This window comes from Nycticebus coucang, chromosome 22 (assembly GCF_027406575.1).
Source record: "Nycticebus coucang isolate mNycCou1 chromosome 22, mNycCou1.pri, whole genome shotgun sequence".
NCBI lineage: Eukaryota > Metazoa > Chordata > Mammalia > Primates > Lorisidae > Nycticebus > Nycticebus coucang.
This window is the reverse complement of record NC_069801.1, coordinates 47,744,651-47,761,759: the sequence shown is the minus strand read 5'-3', so window position 1 is coordinate 47,761,759 and position 17,109 is coordinate 47,744,651. Positions and strand designations below refer to the sequence as shown.

General features: G+C 40.0%; 1 protein-coding gene across 1 annotated transcript in view; it reads right to left on the bottom strand.

Annotated features, from left to right (window-relative positions):
- The window catches only part of C22H1orf185 (chromosome 22 C1orf185 homolog), a 114,326-nt gene extending 97,834 nt beyond the window's left edge, over positions 1-16,492 (bottom strand). Inside the window, exons 1-2 of the mRNA XM_053575557.1 lie at positions 16,462-16,492; positions 1,596-1,655 (exon numbers count right to left, since the gene is read on the bottom strand). Of these exons, the coding sequence (XP_053431532.1) occupies positions 1,596-1,655; positions 16,462-16,492 (91 nt within the window). The remainder of the gene's footprint in view (positions 1-1,595; positions 1,656-16,461) is intronic.
- Positions 16,493-17,109: the final 617 nt, after the last annotated feature.

The following is a 17,109-nucleotide window of genomic DNA, read 5'->3' as shown; positions in this document are numbered from 1 at the left end:
TACCACTTTGTGCTTCAACTCCTGCTTCCCCATTCACAAGGCAGCACTATTTGGATTGGAACAAGAGAGAGGGAGGAGAAACAAGGGACAGAAAAAAAAAGTCTCACTTGAGCGATGCAGTTGTAATCTGCCTTCAGGGTCTTCTTTCTGGCATTTGCACAATTAGTGGCTCTATCTTTAGTACAGCACTTTTGTTGTCTTCTTTGTACCCTTCTCTTTTCAATTCCTGGGTATCTCTCTACAGTTCTCAATGCCTCTTCCAGATCATTGACTAAAATGATCCACTTTAGTTTCAAGGAAAAAAATGCCACTTAGTTAAAAAAAAAAAAAGGCTGGGTGCAGTGGCTAATGTCTGTAATCCTAGCACACTGGGAGGCCGAGGAAGGAAAATTATTTGAGCTCAGGAGTTTGAGACCATCTTGAGCAAGAGCGAGACCCCGTCTACTAAAAAATAAAAAACTAGCTGGGCATTGTGGCAGGTGCCTGCAGTCCCAGGCATTCTGGAGGCTGAGGCAGGAAGATCTAATGAACCCAAGAGTTTGAAGTTGCTGTGAGCTATGACGTCACAGCACTCTACCCAGGATACAGAGTAAGACTATGTCTCAAGCAAAAACAAAATGAAACAGAACAACCCCCCCCCTTATTTTCTGGCAGTTCACCTCTCTGTTGAGGTCACCTCACCCTCCAAACAGCCCTTGAATGGAGCCCCTCCCAAGAAGACCCAATTGAACTCTCCAGCACCCTTCTAAGACAGTGGTAGGGATTGAAGCCAGACTTTAATAAATTAACCACAATATTTTCCTATAGTTATTCTGAATACAATGCCTTGGCATTCAACAAATGTTAAATTTTATTATGCCTCAGTGCCTGTACCAGAAGTCAAGGGGTGGCACAAAACTCTCAGTTTACTAGGACTTTTTCTCTCTTGTACTGATCACTACTTTACCACCAAAATCTTCCTTGACAGCCTCAACATTAATCTTATCATGTCATTTATCTTTTATACCAATCACTACCAAAAGCCCAGCTCTCACGGGTCATCCTTTTCACCCAGATGTAATCTACATGGAATTATATACCTGACCCTTTTGCTGCTTACCTTTGCCACTCACTACCACAAAAGCACCATAGATCTTGTCTTGCTTATAACTATAACCTTTACTGAGTTTCAATTTTATGCATCCTACCCTCTAACCGTCACCTTGTCTTCCACTCACCTTCTCTCCAAGATTGTGACTCCAAAGAGTCTCCAAGTCACCTCAGCAATAATCCAATCCTCTCATGACTTTTTACTCTTTTTACTTGTCCTCATCTCACTAGGACCTCATGCTGTTCTTATCTAATTTAAACCCCATGGTCAATGATTACTCCCTCCACAAACCCTCTTGCTTTCTCTCACACTGTCATACTTCTTTAGCAACACTAGTTACATTCAACTCTCTACCATCATATTCACACAGCTAAATGTAAGAAGAATACACAACCATACTGCTGCTTTCACTTTAAACTACGATCACTAATCTCAAGTGGGCCCTTAATGCTATTCAGAAATTATACTACATTACTCTAGTGTTTTTACTCTACCACTCTCGTACCTTCTGTCTCCTCAAATCTCCAACTCCTCTCTCTCCTCTTTCCCTTCTCCTCACTCTGGGCTGTGGTTGCCCGAAGGGCTTAGCATGGTTCCACGATGTCTGAAAGAGGTCCCAAGGGAGAAGGCAGCTCATTGGAGGAGGACACTGGCCATGTGTGCTCATTGGAATGGACCAACAGAGGTGTAGCTGAAATCAAAGACAGGTTGTGAATATGCGACATGGGTTATGGAAACATCTACTACAGAGGGGGAACATGCTGTTGTTATAATAATTATTACTTTAAATTATGAATAAATTGGGTGGCGCCTGTGGCTCAAGGAGTAGGGTGCCGGTCCCATATTCTGGAGGTGGCGGGTTCAAACCCAGCCCCGGCCAAAAAAAACCACACACAAAAAAAAATTATGAATAAATTTGGCTCACAATATGAACAGCTAAATTTGGAATCCATACATTTCAATGCTTAGGCTTTTTCTTTCTCAAAATCAAATCCAGCTTTTGGTCTAGTTAGGTTGCAGTAAGAATATTTATTACATTTGTATTTATTGAATTTTCTTTACATGACCTGACTTTGCAGGATATATAGTCCACTTGGGGAGAGAAAATAATTTGTAATTTTGTAAGATGTACAAATTGGTGAGTGATTCAGAATGGAATACAAAAAATAAATGCCATAAATTCAGAGATATGCAGTATTCAGGAAATTGGAACACTTTTAATCTCATTTTTAAAATATTAAATTGTTATTATTATAAGTAGTGGTATATGTAGTGTATTTGGCACCAGGATTGGAACATTTTATTATCATGTCTCCCCTAGGTGATACAATTATTTTTAATAAAAATCAGAAAATGAAATGAATAATCATAATGGCCAGAAAATAAATAGAAACAGTGAGAAATCTTCTATTGTTCAAAACAAAAGAGAAAGATGAATAAGCATTATAGTACAAAATAAAAAAAAGATTAAAACTTTTTTTTTTTTTGAGACAGTCTTACTTTGTTAAGTACTTTGGTAGAGTGCCATAGCGACATAGTTCATAGCAACCTCAAAATCCTGGGCTCAAGTGATCTTCTTGCTTCAGCCACCCAAGTAGCTGGGACTACAGATGCCCACCACAACACCTAGTTATTTTTAGAGATGGGGGTGTCACTCTTTCTCAGGCTGGTCTCAAACTCGTGAACTCAAGCAATCCACCTGTCTCAGTCTAGTTAGGGATCCTAGAGTGCTGGGATCCTAGGTGTGAGCCACCATGCCTGGCCCTAAAACTTTTTAATTGATTAATTTTTTAAAACAGGAAAGAAACATTCTTATGTATTGGTTTGTTGCAGTAATGAGTAATAATTTCTTTTCGAGCCTTAACTTTTATGTATTTGTCAATGACTTTATCAAAATTGGTTGTCTTCACGTTCATATTCAATAGAGAATTTAGCCAGATTTGTCAATCTATCTTTACTTAATGTTGACTGAAGGTTGTTTTTTTTTTTTTTTTTTTGAGACAAGAGTCTTAGTCACCCTGGTAGAGTACTGTGGTGTCATCATACCTCACAGCAATCTCAAACTCTTGGGCTTGAGCAATCTTCTTGCCTCAGCCTCCCCAATAGCTGGGACTACAAGCATGGACTGGCTAGTTTTACTATTTTTAGTAGAGACGGGTCTTGCTTTTGCTCAGGCTGGTCTCAAACTCCTGAGCTCAAGCAGAGGCCGCCTCGTAATCCTGTCTCCGTGGCATTATAGGTGTGAGCTACTTTGCCCAGCCTGCAGAACGTTTTTTATTAATTTTAATTTTGAGAAATTTCTTCATATCTTCAAATAGGAAGAGTCTTTCAAAAGATAAGTTTGGCACAGATTCATAAAAATCCCATTTCACAATAAATTTTAGAAATTTCATGTCTTTGATTCTTCAGGATTGATTTCAGTGGCTTTCAAATGTCTCTGCATTTTAAATGTTAATTATTAAACACTAATAAGAATTCCATGTAGTCATGTAAAAATGACAGAATTGAAGTGAGTCAAGTTCTCTTTTTCACCTTAAAGTTCATCATTTTTTTTTTTTTTTGAGACAGAGTCTCAAGCTGTTGCCCTGGGTAGAGTGCTGTGGCATCCCAGCTCACAGCAACCTCCAACTCTTGGGCTTAAGCAATTTTCTTGCCTCAGCCTCCTAAGCAGCTGGACTATAGGTGTCCGCCACAACGCCCGGCTATTTTTTTGTTATAGTTGTCATTGTTGTTTAGCAGGATACAAACCCGCCAGCCTCAGTGTATGTGGCTGGCACCCTAGCCACTGAACTAAGGGTGCCAAAGCAATTCATCATTTCTTATAGAAAATTTATTAATTTAAATGCAGAAAAACGTTGTACCACAGAGGTCAGAGGTAAGAACACAATCTGCAGTAAGCTCAAGCAAATGAGTCTAACTATGTCAGAATCTGTCTCTGAACTAACTTCCATGTAGAGTACATTGTTTCAATAATAAAAATATACTAGTTAGAAATTTACAGATATATAATATCCATAGCTGCACAATTGTCTAGAACTTAGATGAACAAAACATTTTAGGAAAAGGGTATTTTATCACTGACATGGTTTAGAATTGCTCATGTATGGTAACAGTAAAAGGAAGATCTATTTTATTATTATCTAGTTTTATTATTATTATTATTATTGTTATTGAGACAGAATGTCACTGTCACCCTGGGTAGAGTGCTATGGCATCATCATTGCTCATGGCAACCTCAAACTCCTGGGTTCAAGTGATCCTCTTGCCTCAGCCTCCTGAGTAGCTGGAACTATAAGTGCCCATCACAACACCCGGCTAGTTTTTCTATTTTAATTTAATTAATTAATTAATTTATTTATTTATTTTGAGACATAGTCTCACTTTATTGCCCTCGGTAGAGTGCTGTGGTGTCACAGCTCACAGCAACCTCCAACTCCTGGGCTTAGATGATTCTCTTGCCTCAGCCTGCTGACTATAGGCGCCCACCACAATACCCAGTTATTTTTTTGTTGCAGTTTGGCTGGGTCCGGGTCCAAACCCACCACTCTCAGTATATAGGGCTGGTGCCCTACCCACTGAGCAACAGGAACCACCCCATTTTTCTATTTTTAATAGATGGGGTCTTGCTCTTGCTCAAGCTGGTCTCCAACTCCTGAGCTCAAGCAATCCACTTGTCTTGGCCTCCCAGAGTGCTGGGATTTTAAGTGTGAGCCATCATGCCGAGCTATCATCTAGCTTTATTATTACTTTAACATTTTCTACATTTAGTTTACTTCTCTCTTGCTTTCATTCAGAGAAGACTACTCCCACCACTCCATTCTTGGAATACCACTGACTCTAGTTAGGTTCCTAGCATTAGCCTATGCTGTATCCCTATTGGGATACAGACATAAAAGATCAGTGTGTTCTCAGATGGCAACCACCATGGAACGGACCTGGGACTGAAACACAGGCCCCGTGAGTAAAGGGTTTTCCTGAGACGGTACCGACCTGGGTGGAACACGGGGACTAGAAAACATACCCGCAGAGCCGGGAAACTCCTAGGGTAGGGCTGATCCAGAGAACTGCTCTACTGAGCCTAAGACGCACTTGGCCCTTAGGGGATCACCAGCCCATAGACAAAGGAGGCCAAGAGGCTACAGCCAACAACTGATCATGCTGCGAATACAAACCTGCAGGATTAAAGACAGGGCCTGAGACACAGGTTCTGGGAACTCAAATGAGCCTCTCCTCTGCAGAGAAATCTAGCAGGGTCAGAAACAAACTCCCACAGGGTTGTTCCATTCACCCAGTAACATAAACTAAGGGTGGGGCTGGAACTGAGTGAACACCTCCAGCCTCCATCAAGTGCCCGAGGTTGACAGGCCACACCACTCCCTACTGGATAAAGACAGAGAATAGTGGCCTAGTCGAGCAGACACAGACTACCCTGTGACTTAGGCAGGTGCAAACCCCTGGAGTATCTGCCTACTGCAGACAACTGACTGGGTCACAGCCCTGTGCGGCTAGCAGAGACTGGGTGTGACAGAGCTGCAAGGTGGGGAAGGAGGCGTCATTCTTCCCAGACTGATCTATTTACTGGTGGCTCTTCCTGACTCCACACAGCACTGGAGCAAGCCTTTTAGAGCAGCCACCAGACCCCTGTGACCCAGTTCCCAGGTACTTCTTGAACTCTCCCACCTGAGGAGCTGCTGACTGAGACAATTGACTTGGACTTTTTGAACTGAGTCGCTCACCTGGGGACTATCCAGGTGGTGCCCTGGGTGTGTGGTTGTAGGAAGGTTTGATTTTCCTTTTCCATTTGTTGCCTGTGGTGGGTGGGGTGACTTAATTGCTGGTATTTCTCCACAGCTGAGACTTCAACCCAGAGTAACTGTTTCACTAGGGTCACATAGAAACCAGCTGAAAACAAGTCAGAACCACTTAGCCCCTCTACACCAAACAGGGCCCCAGTTTCTCAGGCCACAGCACTGTACGGGTCCTCGACAAAACACTAGAGGAAAATCAAAGGGAGTAAAACAATCATGGGGCGGAATCAGCGGAAAAACTCTGGTAACATGAATAACCAGAATAGATCAACCCCCCCAAGGAAAGATACGGCAGATGTAATTGAAGATCCCATTCACAAACAACTGGCTGAGATGTCAGAAATCGAATTCAGAATTTGGATGGCAAACAAGATTAACAAAATGGAATTAGGAATTCGTGGAGAAATTCAAAAACTGTCTCAAGAATTTAACAAATTTAAAGACAAAACCACCAAAGACTTAGACACACTGAAACAAGAATTTGCAGCCCTCAAAGATATGAAAAATACAGTGGAATCCCTTAGTAACAGAATGGACCAAGCAGAAGAAAGGATATCCGACATCGAAGATAAAGCATTTGAACGCTCCCAAACTCTCAAAGAGGAAGAGAAATGGAGAGCAAAAATGGATCACTCACTCAGAGAGCTCTGGGATAACTCAAAGAAGGCAAATATCCGTCTCATAGGAATTCCTGAAACAGATGAAGTGGCCTCACTGGGCGCAGAGGCCCTTCTGCATGAAATTATGAAAGAGAATTTTCCAGACATGCCTAGAGAACCTGAAATTCAGATAGCAGATAGCTTCAGAACCCCAGCACGACTCAACCCCAATAAGACATCCCCCAGGCATATCATAATTAACTTCACTAAAGTTAATATGAAGAAGAAAATTCTCAAAGCTGCCAGGAGAAAGAAATGTATTACCTTCAAAGGGAAGAACATTAGAATGACTGCAGATCTCTTTGCTGAAACTTTTCAAGCCAGAAGAGGGTGGTCATCAACGTTTAATCTCCTCCAGCAAAATAACTTTCAACCCCGGATCTTGTACCCAGATAAACTGAGTTTCATTTACGACGGAGAAATTAAATACTTTAATGACATACATATGCTAAAGAAATTTGCCATAACTAAACCAACTCTTCAGGATATTCTCAGACCTATCCTCCATAATAACCAACCCAATCCTCTACTACAAAAGTAAACTCACTCAGAAACTTCTGATCAAACTCTAACTTCCACAATGGCAAAAGGATTAAAAATGCCCACTGGACTTTCAAAAAACTCAATACCCGAAATTTCACCAAACTTATCAATGCTCTCCATTAATGTGAATGGCTTAAACTGCCCTCTAAAGAGACATAGGTTAGCTGACTGGATACAAAAACTCAGGCCAGACATTTGTTGCACACAAGAGTCACATCTTAACTTAAAAGACAAATACAGACTCAGGGTGAAAGGATGGTCATCCATATTTCAGGCAAATGGTATCCAGAAAAAAGCAGGAGTTGCAATTTTATTTGCGGACACAATAGGCTTTAAACCAACAAAAGTAAGGAAGGACAAAAATGGTCACTTCATATTTGTTAAGGGTAAGACTCAATATGATGAGATTTCAATTATTAATATCTATGCACCCAACCAGAATGCACCTCAATTTATAAGAGAAACTCTAACAGACATGAGCAACTTGATTTCCTCCAACTCTATAATAGTCGGAGATTTTAACACTCCTTTGGCAGTGCTGGATCGATCCTCCAACAAAAGGCTGAGTAAAGAAATTCTAGATTTAAATCTAACCATCCAGCATATAGATTTAGCTGACATCTACAGAGCATTTCATCCCAACAAAACTGAATACACATACTTCTCATCAGCCCACAGAACTTACTCCAAAATTGATCACATCTTAGGTCACAAGTCTAACCTCAGCAAATTTAAAGGAATAGAAATTATTCCATGCATCTTCTCGGACCATCATGGAATAAAACTTGAGATGAGTAACAACAGGAATCTGCATACACATACAAAAACATGGAAGTTAAATAACCTTATGCTGAGTGATAGCTGGGTCAGAGATGAGATCAAGAAGGAAATTGCCAAATTTCTGGAGCAAGACGACAATGAAGACACGAACTATCAGAACCTCTGGGACACAGCAAAGGCAGTTCTACGAGGGAAATTTATAGCACTGCAAGCCTTCCTCAGGAGAACGGAAAAAGAGGAAGTAAGCAACTTAATGGGACATCTCAAGAGACTGGAAATGGAAGAACAATCCAACCCCAAATCCAGTAAAAGAAAAGAAATAACCAAAATCAGAGCAGAACTAAATGAAATTGAAAACAAAAGAATAATACAACAGATCAATAAATCAAAAAGCTGGTTTTTTGAAAAGGTCAACAAAATAGATAAACCTTTGGCCAACCTAATCAGGAAAAAAAGAGTAAAATCTCTAATCTCATCAATCAGAAATAACAAAGATGAAATAACAACAGACTCCTCAGAAATCCAAAAAATCCTTAATGAATATTACAAGAAACTATACTCTCAGAAATACGAAAATTTGAAGGAAATCGACCGTTACTTGGAAACACGTCACCTTCCAAGATTTAATCAAAAACAAGTGGAAATGTTGAACAGGCCCATATCAAGTTCAGAAATATCATCAACCATACAAAATCTCCCCAAAAAGAAAAGCCCGGGAACAGATGGTTTCACGTCAGAATTCTACCAAACCTTTAAAGAGGAGTTAGTACCTATACTACTCACCTGTTCCAAAAGGTAGAAAAAGAAGGAAGACTACCCAACACATTCTATGAAGCAAATATCACCCTGATCCCCAAACCAGGAAAAGACCCAACAAGAAAAGAAAATTATAGACCAATATCACTAATGAATATAGATGCAAAAATATTCAACAAGATTCTAACAAACAGAATCCAGCAACATATCAAACAAATCATACATCATGACCAAGTCGGTTTTATCCCAGGGTCTCAAGGCTGGTTCAATATACGTAAATCTATAAATGTAATCCAGCACATAAACAAATTAAAAAACAAAGACCATATGATTCTCTCAATCGATGCAGAAAAAGCTTTTGATAACATCCAACATCCATTCATGATTAGAACACTTAAGAAAATTGGTACAGAAGGGACATTTCTTAAACTGATAGAGGCCATCTACAGCAAACCCACAGCCAATATCATATTGAATGGAGTTAAATTGGAATCATTTCCACTTAGATCTGGAACCAGACAAGGCTGCCCATTGTCTCCATTGCTCTTTAACATTGTAATGGAAGTTTTAGCCACTGCAATTAGGGAAGAAAAGGCGATCAAGGGTATCCACATAGGGTCAGAAGAGATCAAACTTTCACTCTTCGCAGATGATATGATTGTATATCTGGAAAATACTAGGGACTCTACTACAAAACTCTTAGAAGTGATTAAGGAATACAGCAGTGTCTCAGGTTACAAAATCAACATTCATAAATCGGTAGCCTTTATATATACCAACAATAGTCAAGCTGAAAAAACAATTAAGGACTCTATCCCATTCACAGTAGTGCCAAAGAAGATGAAATACTTGGGAGTTTATCTAACAAAGGACGTGAAAGATCTATATAAGGAGAACTATGAAACTTTAAGAAAAGAGATAGCTGAGAATGTTAACAAATGGAAAAATATACCATGCTCATGGTTGGGAAGAATCAACATTGTTAAAATGTTCATACTACCCAAAGCAATATATAATTTCAACGCAATCCCCATTAAAGCTCCACTGTCATACTTTAAAGATCTTGAAAAAATAATTCTTCGTTTTATATGGAATCAGAAAAAACCTCGAATAGCCAAGACATTACTCAGAAATAAAAACAAAGCAGGAGGAATCACGCTACCAGACCTCAGACTATACTACAAATCGATAGTGATCAAAACAGCATGGTGCTGGCACAAAAACAGAGAAGTAGATGTCTGGAACAGAATAGAGAACCAAGAGATGAATCCAGCTACTTACTGGTATTTAATCTTTGACAAGCCAATTAAAAACATTCAGTGGGGAAAAGATTCCCTATTTAACAAATGGTGCTGGGTGAACTGTCTGGCAACCTGTAGAAGACTGAAACTGGACCCACACCTCTCACCATTAACCAAGATAGACTCTCACTGGATTAAAGATTTAAACCTAAGACATGAAACTATAAAAATACTAGAAGAGAGTGTAGGGAAAACCCTTGAAGAAATTGGGTTGGGCGAGTTTTTTATGAGAAAGACCCCCCGGGCAATTGAAGCTGCTTCAAAAATACACTATTGGGACTTGATCAAACTAAAAAGCTTCTGCACAGCCAAGAACACAGTAAGTAAAGCAAGCAAACAGCCTTCAGAATGGGAGAAGATATTTGCAGGTTATGTCTCCAACAAGGGTTTAATAACCGGAATCCACAGAGAACTCAAATGCATTAGCAAGAAAAGAACAAGGGATCCCATCGCAGCTGGGCAAGGGACTTGAAGAGAAACTTCTCTGAAGAAGAAAGGCGCATGGCCTTCAGACATATGAAAAAATGCTCATCATCTTTAATCATCAGAGAAATGCAAATCAAAACTACTTTGAGATATCATCTAACTCCAGTGAGACTAGCCTATATCACAAAATCCCAAGACCAGAGATGTTGGTGCGGATGTGGAGAAAAGGGAACACTTTTGCACTGCTGGTGGGAATGCAAATTAACACATTCCTTTTGGAAAGAGATATGGAGAACACTTAAAGATCTAAAAATAGATCTGCCATTCAATCCTGTAATCTCCCTACTGGGCATATACCCAGAAGACCAAAAATCACACCATAACAAAGATATTTGTATCAGAATATTTATTGCAGCCCTATTCATAATTGCTAAGTCATGGAAAAAGCCCAAGTGCCCATCGATCCACGAATGGATCAATAAATTGTGGTATATGTACACCATGGAATATTATGCAGCCTTAAAGAAGATGGAGACTTTACCTCTTTCATGTTTACATGGATGGAGCTGGAACATATTCTTCTTAGTAAAGTGTCTCAAGAATGGAAGAAAAAGTACCCAATGTACTCACCCTTATTATGAAACTAATGTAGGACCTTCACATGAAAGCTATATCCCAGTCATAACCTAAGAATAGGGAGAAAGGGGAAAGGGAGGGGAGGGAGGGGGGAGGGAGGCGGAAGAAGGGGGATTAATGGGATTACACCTGCGGTGCATCTTACAAGGGTATATGTGAATCCTAGTAAATGTGGAATGTAAAGGTCTTAGCAAAATAACTAAGAAAATGCTACAAAAGCTATGTTAACTAATGTGGTGAAAATGTGTCAAACGATATATGAACCAACTGTATGGTGCCCCATGATCATACTAATGTACACAGCTATGGTTTAATAAAAAAAAAAAAAAAAAAAAGATCAGTGTGGTAAAACAACTAGGAGTTTGCATAAATTGATTTGCATGAAATTTAGGGAGAGAAAGAGGTCATTGTCTGGATATGCCCACAATCCCAGCACTCTGGGAGGCTGAGGCAGGAGGATCCCTTGAGCTCAGGAGGCCAGAGGCCAGCCTGGGTAATATAGTAAGACCTCACCTCTTAACAAAACAAAACAAAACGGGGCAGTGTGAAAAGAACAATTGGGAAAACAACATGGGGTTCTGTCCTAAAGAACTGGTCAAGCCCCTTAAAGATGGTACTCTAACCAGAAACTGAACAGGCTATTTTTAAGAATTACTCTGGGAGGCTTGGTGCCCATAGCTCAGTGAGTAGGGCGCTGGCCACCTATACTGAGGTTTGCTAGTTTAAGCCCAGCCAGGGCCTGTTAAACAACAATAACAACTGCAACCAAAAAATTGCTGGGCATTGTGGCGGGTGACTGTAGTCCCAGCTACTCGGGAGGCTGAGGCAGGAGAATCTCTTATGCCCAAGAGTTGGAGGTTGCTGTCAGCTGTAATGCCATGGCACACTACTGAGGGCGACATAGACTCTGTCTTCAAAAAGAAAAAAAAAAAAAAGAATTACTCTGGGAGAACTTGAGTCACAATCAGCATTTCTTGGTTTCCAGGCCCACAAAGTAAGGGAGAAGGACATTCTCATCTTTTCTGCTCCAAATATTTCCCATCAAAAATTCTAAGACGTGGGTGGTGCCTGTGGCTCAGTCGGTAAGGCGCCGGCCCCATATACCGAGGGTGGCGGGTTCAAACCCAGCCCCGGACAAACTGCAACCAAAAAATAGCCGGGCGTTGTGGCGGGCGCCTGTAGTCCCAGCTACTCGGGAGGCTGAGGCAAGAGAATCGCTTAAGCCCAGGAGTTGGAGGTTGCTGTGAGCTGTGTGATGCCCCGGCACTCTACCGAGGGCCATAAAGTGAGACTCTGTCTCTACAAAAAAAAAAAAAAAAAAAAAATTCTAAGACGTTTTCACTATTTTGTTACCTACAGGATTTTGGCATATTGACACTAGCAGCTTTAGGGTCATCAGGATATATTATCTTTGGACTGGACATCAGAATACTCCAGATGGGCATCAGGACTAGTGGCAGTGCAGAGGCATGATTAACTAGTATCATGGGTAGTGGAGGTCAGACGGTTTCACTGACGAGTCTTGCAGGAGAGTACAACAGGACAGGTAGAAGAAGGTAGCTCCTCTACCATTTTCATGATCTCACATGGGATACTCTCAGACTTCCAGACATAATTGGGTAAGATAACGAAAGTGGAAGATTGGAGATCCTATAATCATAATAAAAACAACAATAAAAACCTTTTTGAGTATGCAGCTATATGCTAAATTTCTTGCTTTTCACAGGATCATTCTGATGATGCAACATATTCCAGTGTCCTATCTTTTTTTTTTTTTTTTTTGTAGAGACAGAGTCTCACCTTACCGCCTTCAGTAGAGTGCCATGATGTACACAGGACTCACAGCAACCTCTAGCTCTTGGGCTTCCGCGATTCTCCTGCCTCAGCCTCCCAAGCAGCTGGGATTACAGGCGCCCGCCACAACGCCGGCTATTTTTTGGTTGCATTTCAGCCGGGGCTGGGTTTGAACCCGCCACCCTCGGTATATGGGGCTGGCGCCTTACTCACTGAGCCACAGTCACCACCCCCAGTGTCTAAAAATCTTCCCTTGACACTAAACTCAACTTCATATTCCACTTCATTTATTTGCTCCCTTTCACAGCAAAAATACACATACTGTCAATTTTTGCTCATTTCCCATTTACTCTTTAACCCACTTCATCCTGGCTTCTGCCCTTATTATTTCACACTTCACTGAAATGACTCTTGTCAATATCATCAACAAGCTTAGTATAACCAAATCCAATGGATAATCTTTTTTCCTCCTTTTACTTAACCTCTCTGTAGCATTCAATGCTTTTCTTCTTGAACTCTTCTTTGTTATATCGATGACATCATTGTCTCCTAATTTCCCCACACCCCTTTCTCTGGTTCCTCCTGTATAGCCTTCTTTTTTTTTTTTTTTTTTGCAGCTTTTGGCCGGGGCTGGGTTTGAACCCACCACCTCCCGTATATGGGGCCGGCGTCTTACTCCTTTGAGCCACAGGCACCACCCCTCTCTATAGCCTTTTTTGCTGATTCTTCTTGTACTTGAACTCTAAGTGTTGGTGTGTCCTCCAGGTGAACTTACTCAGCCCCAAAACTGTAAAGCTAATTTTCATCTCCAACCTTGACCTCTTTTCTGTGTTCAAGACACTCAGATAAAACCATTATTTGACTTTCCCACTTGGAAATCTAATTACTGTCTCAAATTTAACACACACCAAACTGAATTTCTATTATTCCCTGTTCCTGCCCTAGCAAAAACAGGCCTTTTCTTTCTTGGTATTCCTCATAGTAGGCACCCAATACAATTAGTAGAATGAATGGATATTTACATTGCTTTGTGTCATTCTATCAATAACCTTATGTTGTAATTGTAGGTGCTATTTTTAGCCCTATGCTAAAAATGAGGAAATTAGAGAAGTAAAGTAAATTACTTGCCTAAGGTCACAAAGCCTGTAGAGATTCAGAGGTAGGCTTCTGATCTCAGCATGTTTTTCTCTCAAGCTCAAATATTTCTTCTCTGTCATACAAGGGCTTCCATCAAAACAAGGATGATTACTATAAATAAGCCTATATTTAGTACATATAGGCCGGATGCAGTGGCTTATGTCTATAATCCTAGTACTCTAGGAGGCTGCAGCAAGAGGATTCCTTGAGGTCAGGAGTTCCAGACCAGCTCCAGCAAGAGCTAGACCTCGTCTCCACAAAAAATAGAAAAATGTTAGCTGGGCACAATGGATCGTGCCTGCAGTCTCAACTACTTTGGAGGCTGAGCCAGGAAGATTGCTTGGGCCCAGGAGTTTGAGGTTGCAGTGAGCTACGATGACACTACCACACTGTAGCCTGGGTGGCAGAACGAGACCCTGTTTCAGAAAAAAAGATTATATCTGTGATTATAAACTAGTGCAAACTGGAAAAAACATAGGTTACATTATTAATAATAATTATGATAACAATTATTTATGCAGATTGCTTATTGAATACCTTTCACATATGAGGCATCATGGCAGAGATTTAAAAAAATTAATAGACTTTATTTATTTATTATTTCAGGGTACAAATGTGAGGGTATAAACAACTAGGTTACAATATATGCATATGTTAGGTAGAGTCCCTCTTGCCCTTGTGTTCCGCACCCAAAAGGTATGCCAAGACCTTTACGTTGTGTCCATTAAGTGGGAACACACCAATCCTCTCCCTTCCTTCCCTCTCCCTTACTCCACCTCCCCCCAACTCAAATTGAATTGAGTTTTTCTCTAGGTGGGCATGTATTAGATAGTCTACTGGCTTCATATTAGTATTGAGTACATTGGGTATTTCCTTTTTCATTCTTTTTTTTTATTAAATCATAACTGTATACATTGATATGATCATGGGGCATCATACACTCGCTTCATAGAGCATTTGACACATTTTCATCACAATGGTTAACATAGCCTTCCTGGTATTATCTCAGTTACTGTGCCAAAACATTTACATTCTACATTTACCAAGTTTCGCAAATACCCCTGTAAGATGCACCACAGGTGTGATCCCACCGATCTCCCTCCCTCTATCCACCACCCCCCTCCCTCCCCTCCCTTGCTTTTTCATTCTTGTGACACTTTACTAAGAAGAATGTGTTTCAACTCCATCCAGGTTAATACAAAAGATGTAAAGTCTCCATCTTTTTATGGCTGCATAGTATTCCAAGGTATACATATATCACAGTTTATTAATCCATTCCTGGGTTGATGGGCATTTAGGTTGTTTCCATATCTTGGTGATTGTAAATTGAGCTGCGATAAACAATCTAGTGCAAATGTCCTTATGATAAAATGATTTTTTTCTTCTAGGTAGATGTCTAGTAATGGGACTGTGGGATCAAATGGGAAATCTATAGACTTTATTATTAAAACAGTTTTTAATTTACAGAAAAATTAAGCAGATAGTACAGAGAGTTCTCATATACCTCTCACCCTATCCATGCAAAGTTTCCTCTGTTATTAACATCTGACATTATTAGTATGGTACATTATTACAATTAATAATCAAAAGATACATTATTATTAACTAAAATCCATCGTATACTCATGCTCCCTTTGTCTTTTCCTAATCCCTTTTTTTTTTTTTTTGTAGAGACAGAGTCTCACTTTATGGCCCTCGGTAGAGTGCCATGGCATCACACAGCTCACAGCAACCTCCAACTCCTGGGCTTAAACGATTCTCTTGCCTCAGCCTCCCAAGTAGCTGGGACTACAGGCGCCCGCCACAACGCCCGGCTAACCTAATCCCTTTTTTCTCTTGTATGATCCCATCCAGGATCCCATGTTACATTTAGTTATATTGCCTCTGTAGGTCTCAGCTGTGTCCTTTTCTCAGACTTTGCTTTTGATGACCTTGAGGATTTTGAGGAGTACTGGTCAGATATATTGTAGGATGCTCCTCTCTTAGAATTTTTCTTGTTTTTGTCATGATTATGTTTGGAGTTATGAGCTTTTTTAGAGGACTATTACAAAGGTTCAGTGCCATTTTCATCACATCATACGAAGTCACATAGTACCAAAATGATTTAGGACTGTTAGTGTTGACCTTGATCACCTGACTGAAGCAGTGTTTATAAGGCTTTCTACTGTAAAGCTACTTTCTTCCTTTCCCTTCCCACACTGTAGTCCTTGGAATAAAAGTCACTATGTGCAGCTCACACTTACGGAGTAGAGATAAAGGCTCGCTCTCCTTTAGGGTGGAGTATCTACATAATGTATTTGCAATTCTTCTGCATGAGAGATTTCTCTATTCTCCCTAATTTATTCGTTCATTTATATTATTATGGACTTATGGGTCTTTTTTTAATACTTTGGGTTAAAATCCATTGCTACTTTATTTTGTGGCTCAAATTATTTCAGGTTTGGTCATTCTGAGTTCTTTCAGTGGGCTCCTGTGTCCATTTGAAATATCCTATCAACATGTGTGTATACGTGTCTTGTACAGTTCCTTACTTTTTGGTGCTACAAGATCATCTGGGCTCATCTTATATTTTTCCTGCTCCAGTGCTCAAATCAGCCATTTCTCCAAGGACCCCTGGTTCCTAGGAATAGAGAATGGGATTAGAAACCAAGATGTGGGCATTAAGTATGCTCATTGCTACCAGGTGTCATTTCTTCCAGCCCCTCTTAGCTGACAGAACAAAGAAATTTACACGCATATACCAATATATATACATATACACTTAACTATAAATATTTCTAAATATAACCATCTATATCTATATTAAGTTAAACATGAGTTCTTACTGAGGTCTCCAACTCTAGTCTAATACCACATGGATTATTCTATCCTGTTCCCCTCTTTTATCTGTAATCTCCCACTTATTATAGAAATGTTAAATATATGATTTTGTTTTATATAAGATCTCTCTATATATGATCTTATTTAATGGTATTATTTGAGAGTCTGTCTCAAACAAACAAAAAAAAATCCCAGGCCAATATCTGGGGAAAGACTTTATGAAGAAGACTGCCATGGCAATTGCAACAACAACTAAAATAAACAAATGGGATTTAATTAAACTGAAAAGCTTCTGTACAGCTAAGGAGACAACAACCAAAGGAAACAGACAACCTACCCAGTGGGAAAGGATATTTGCA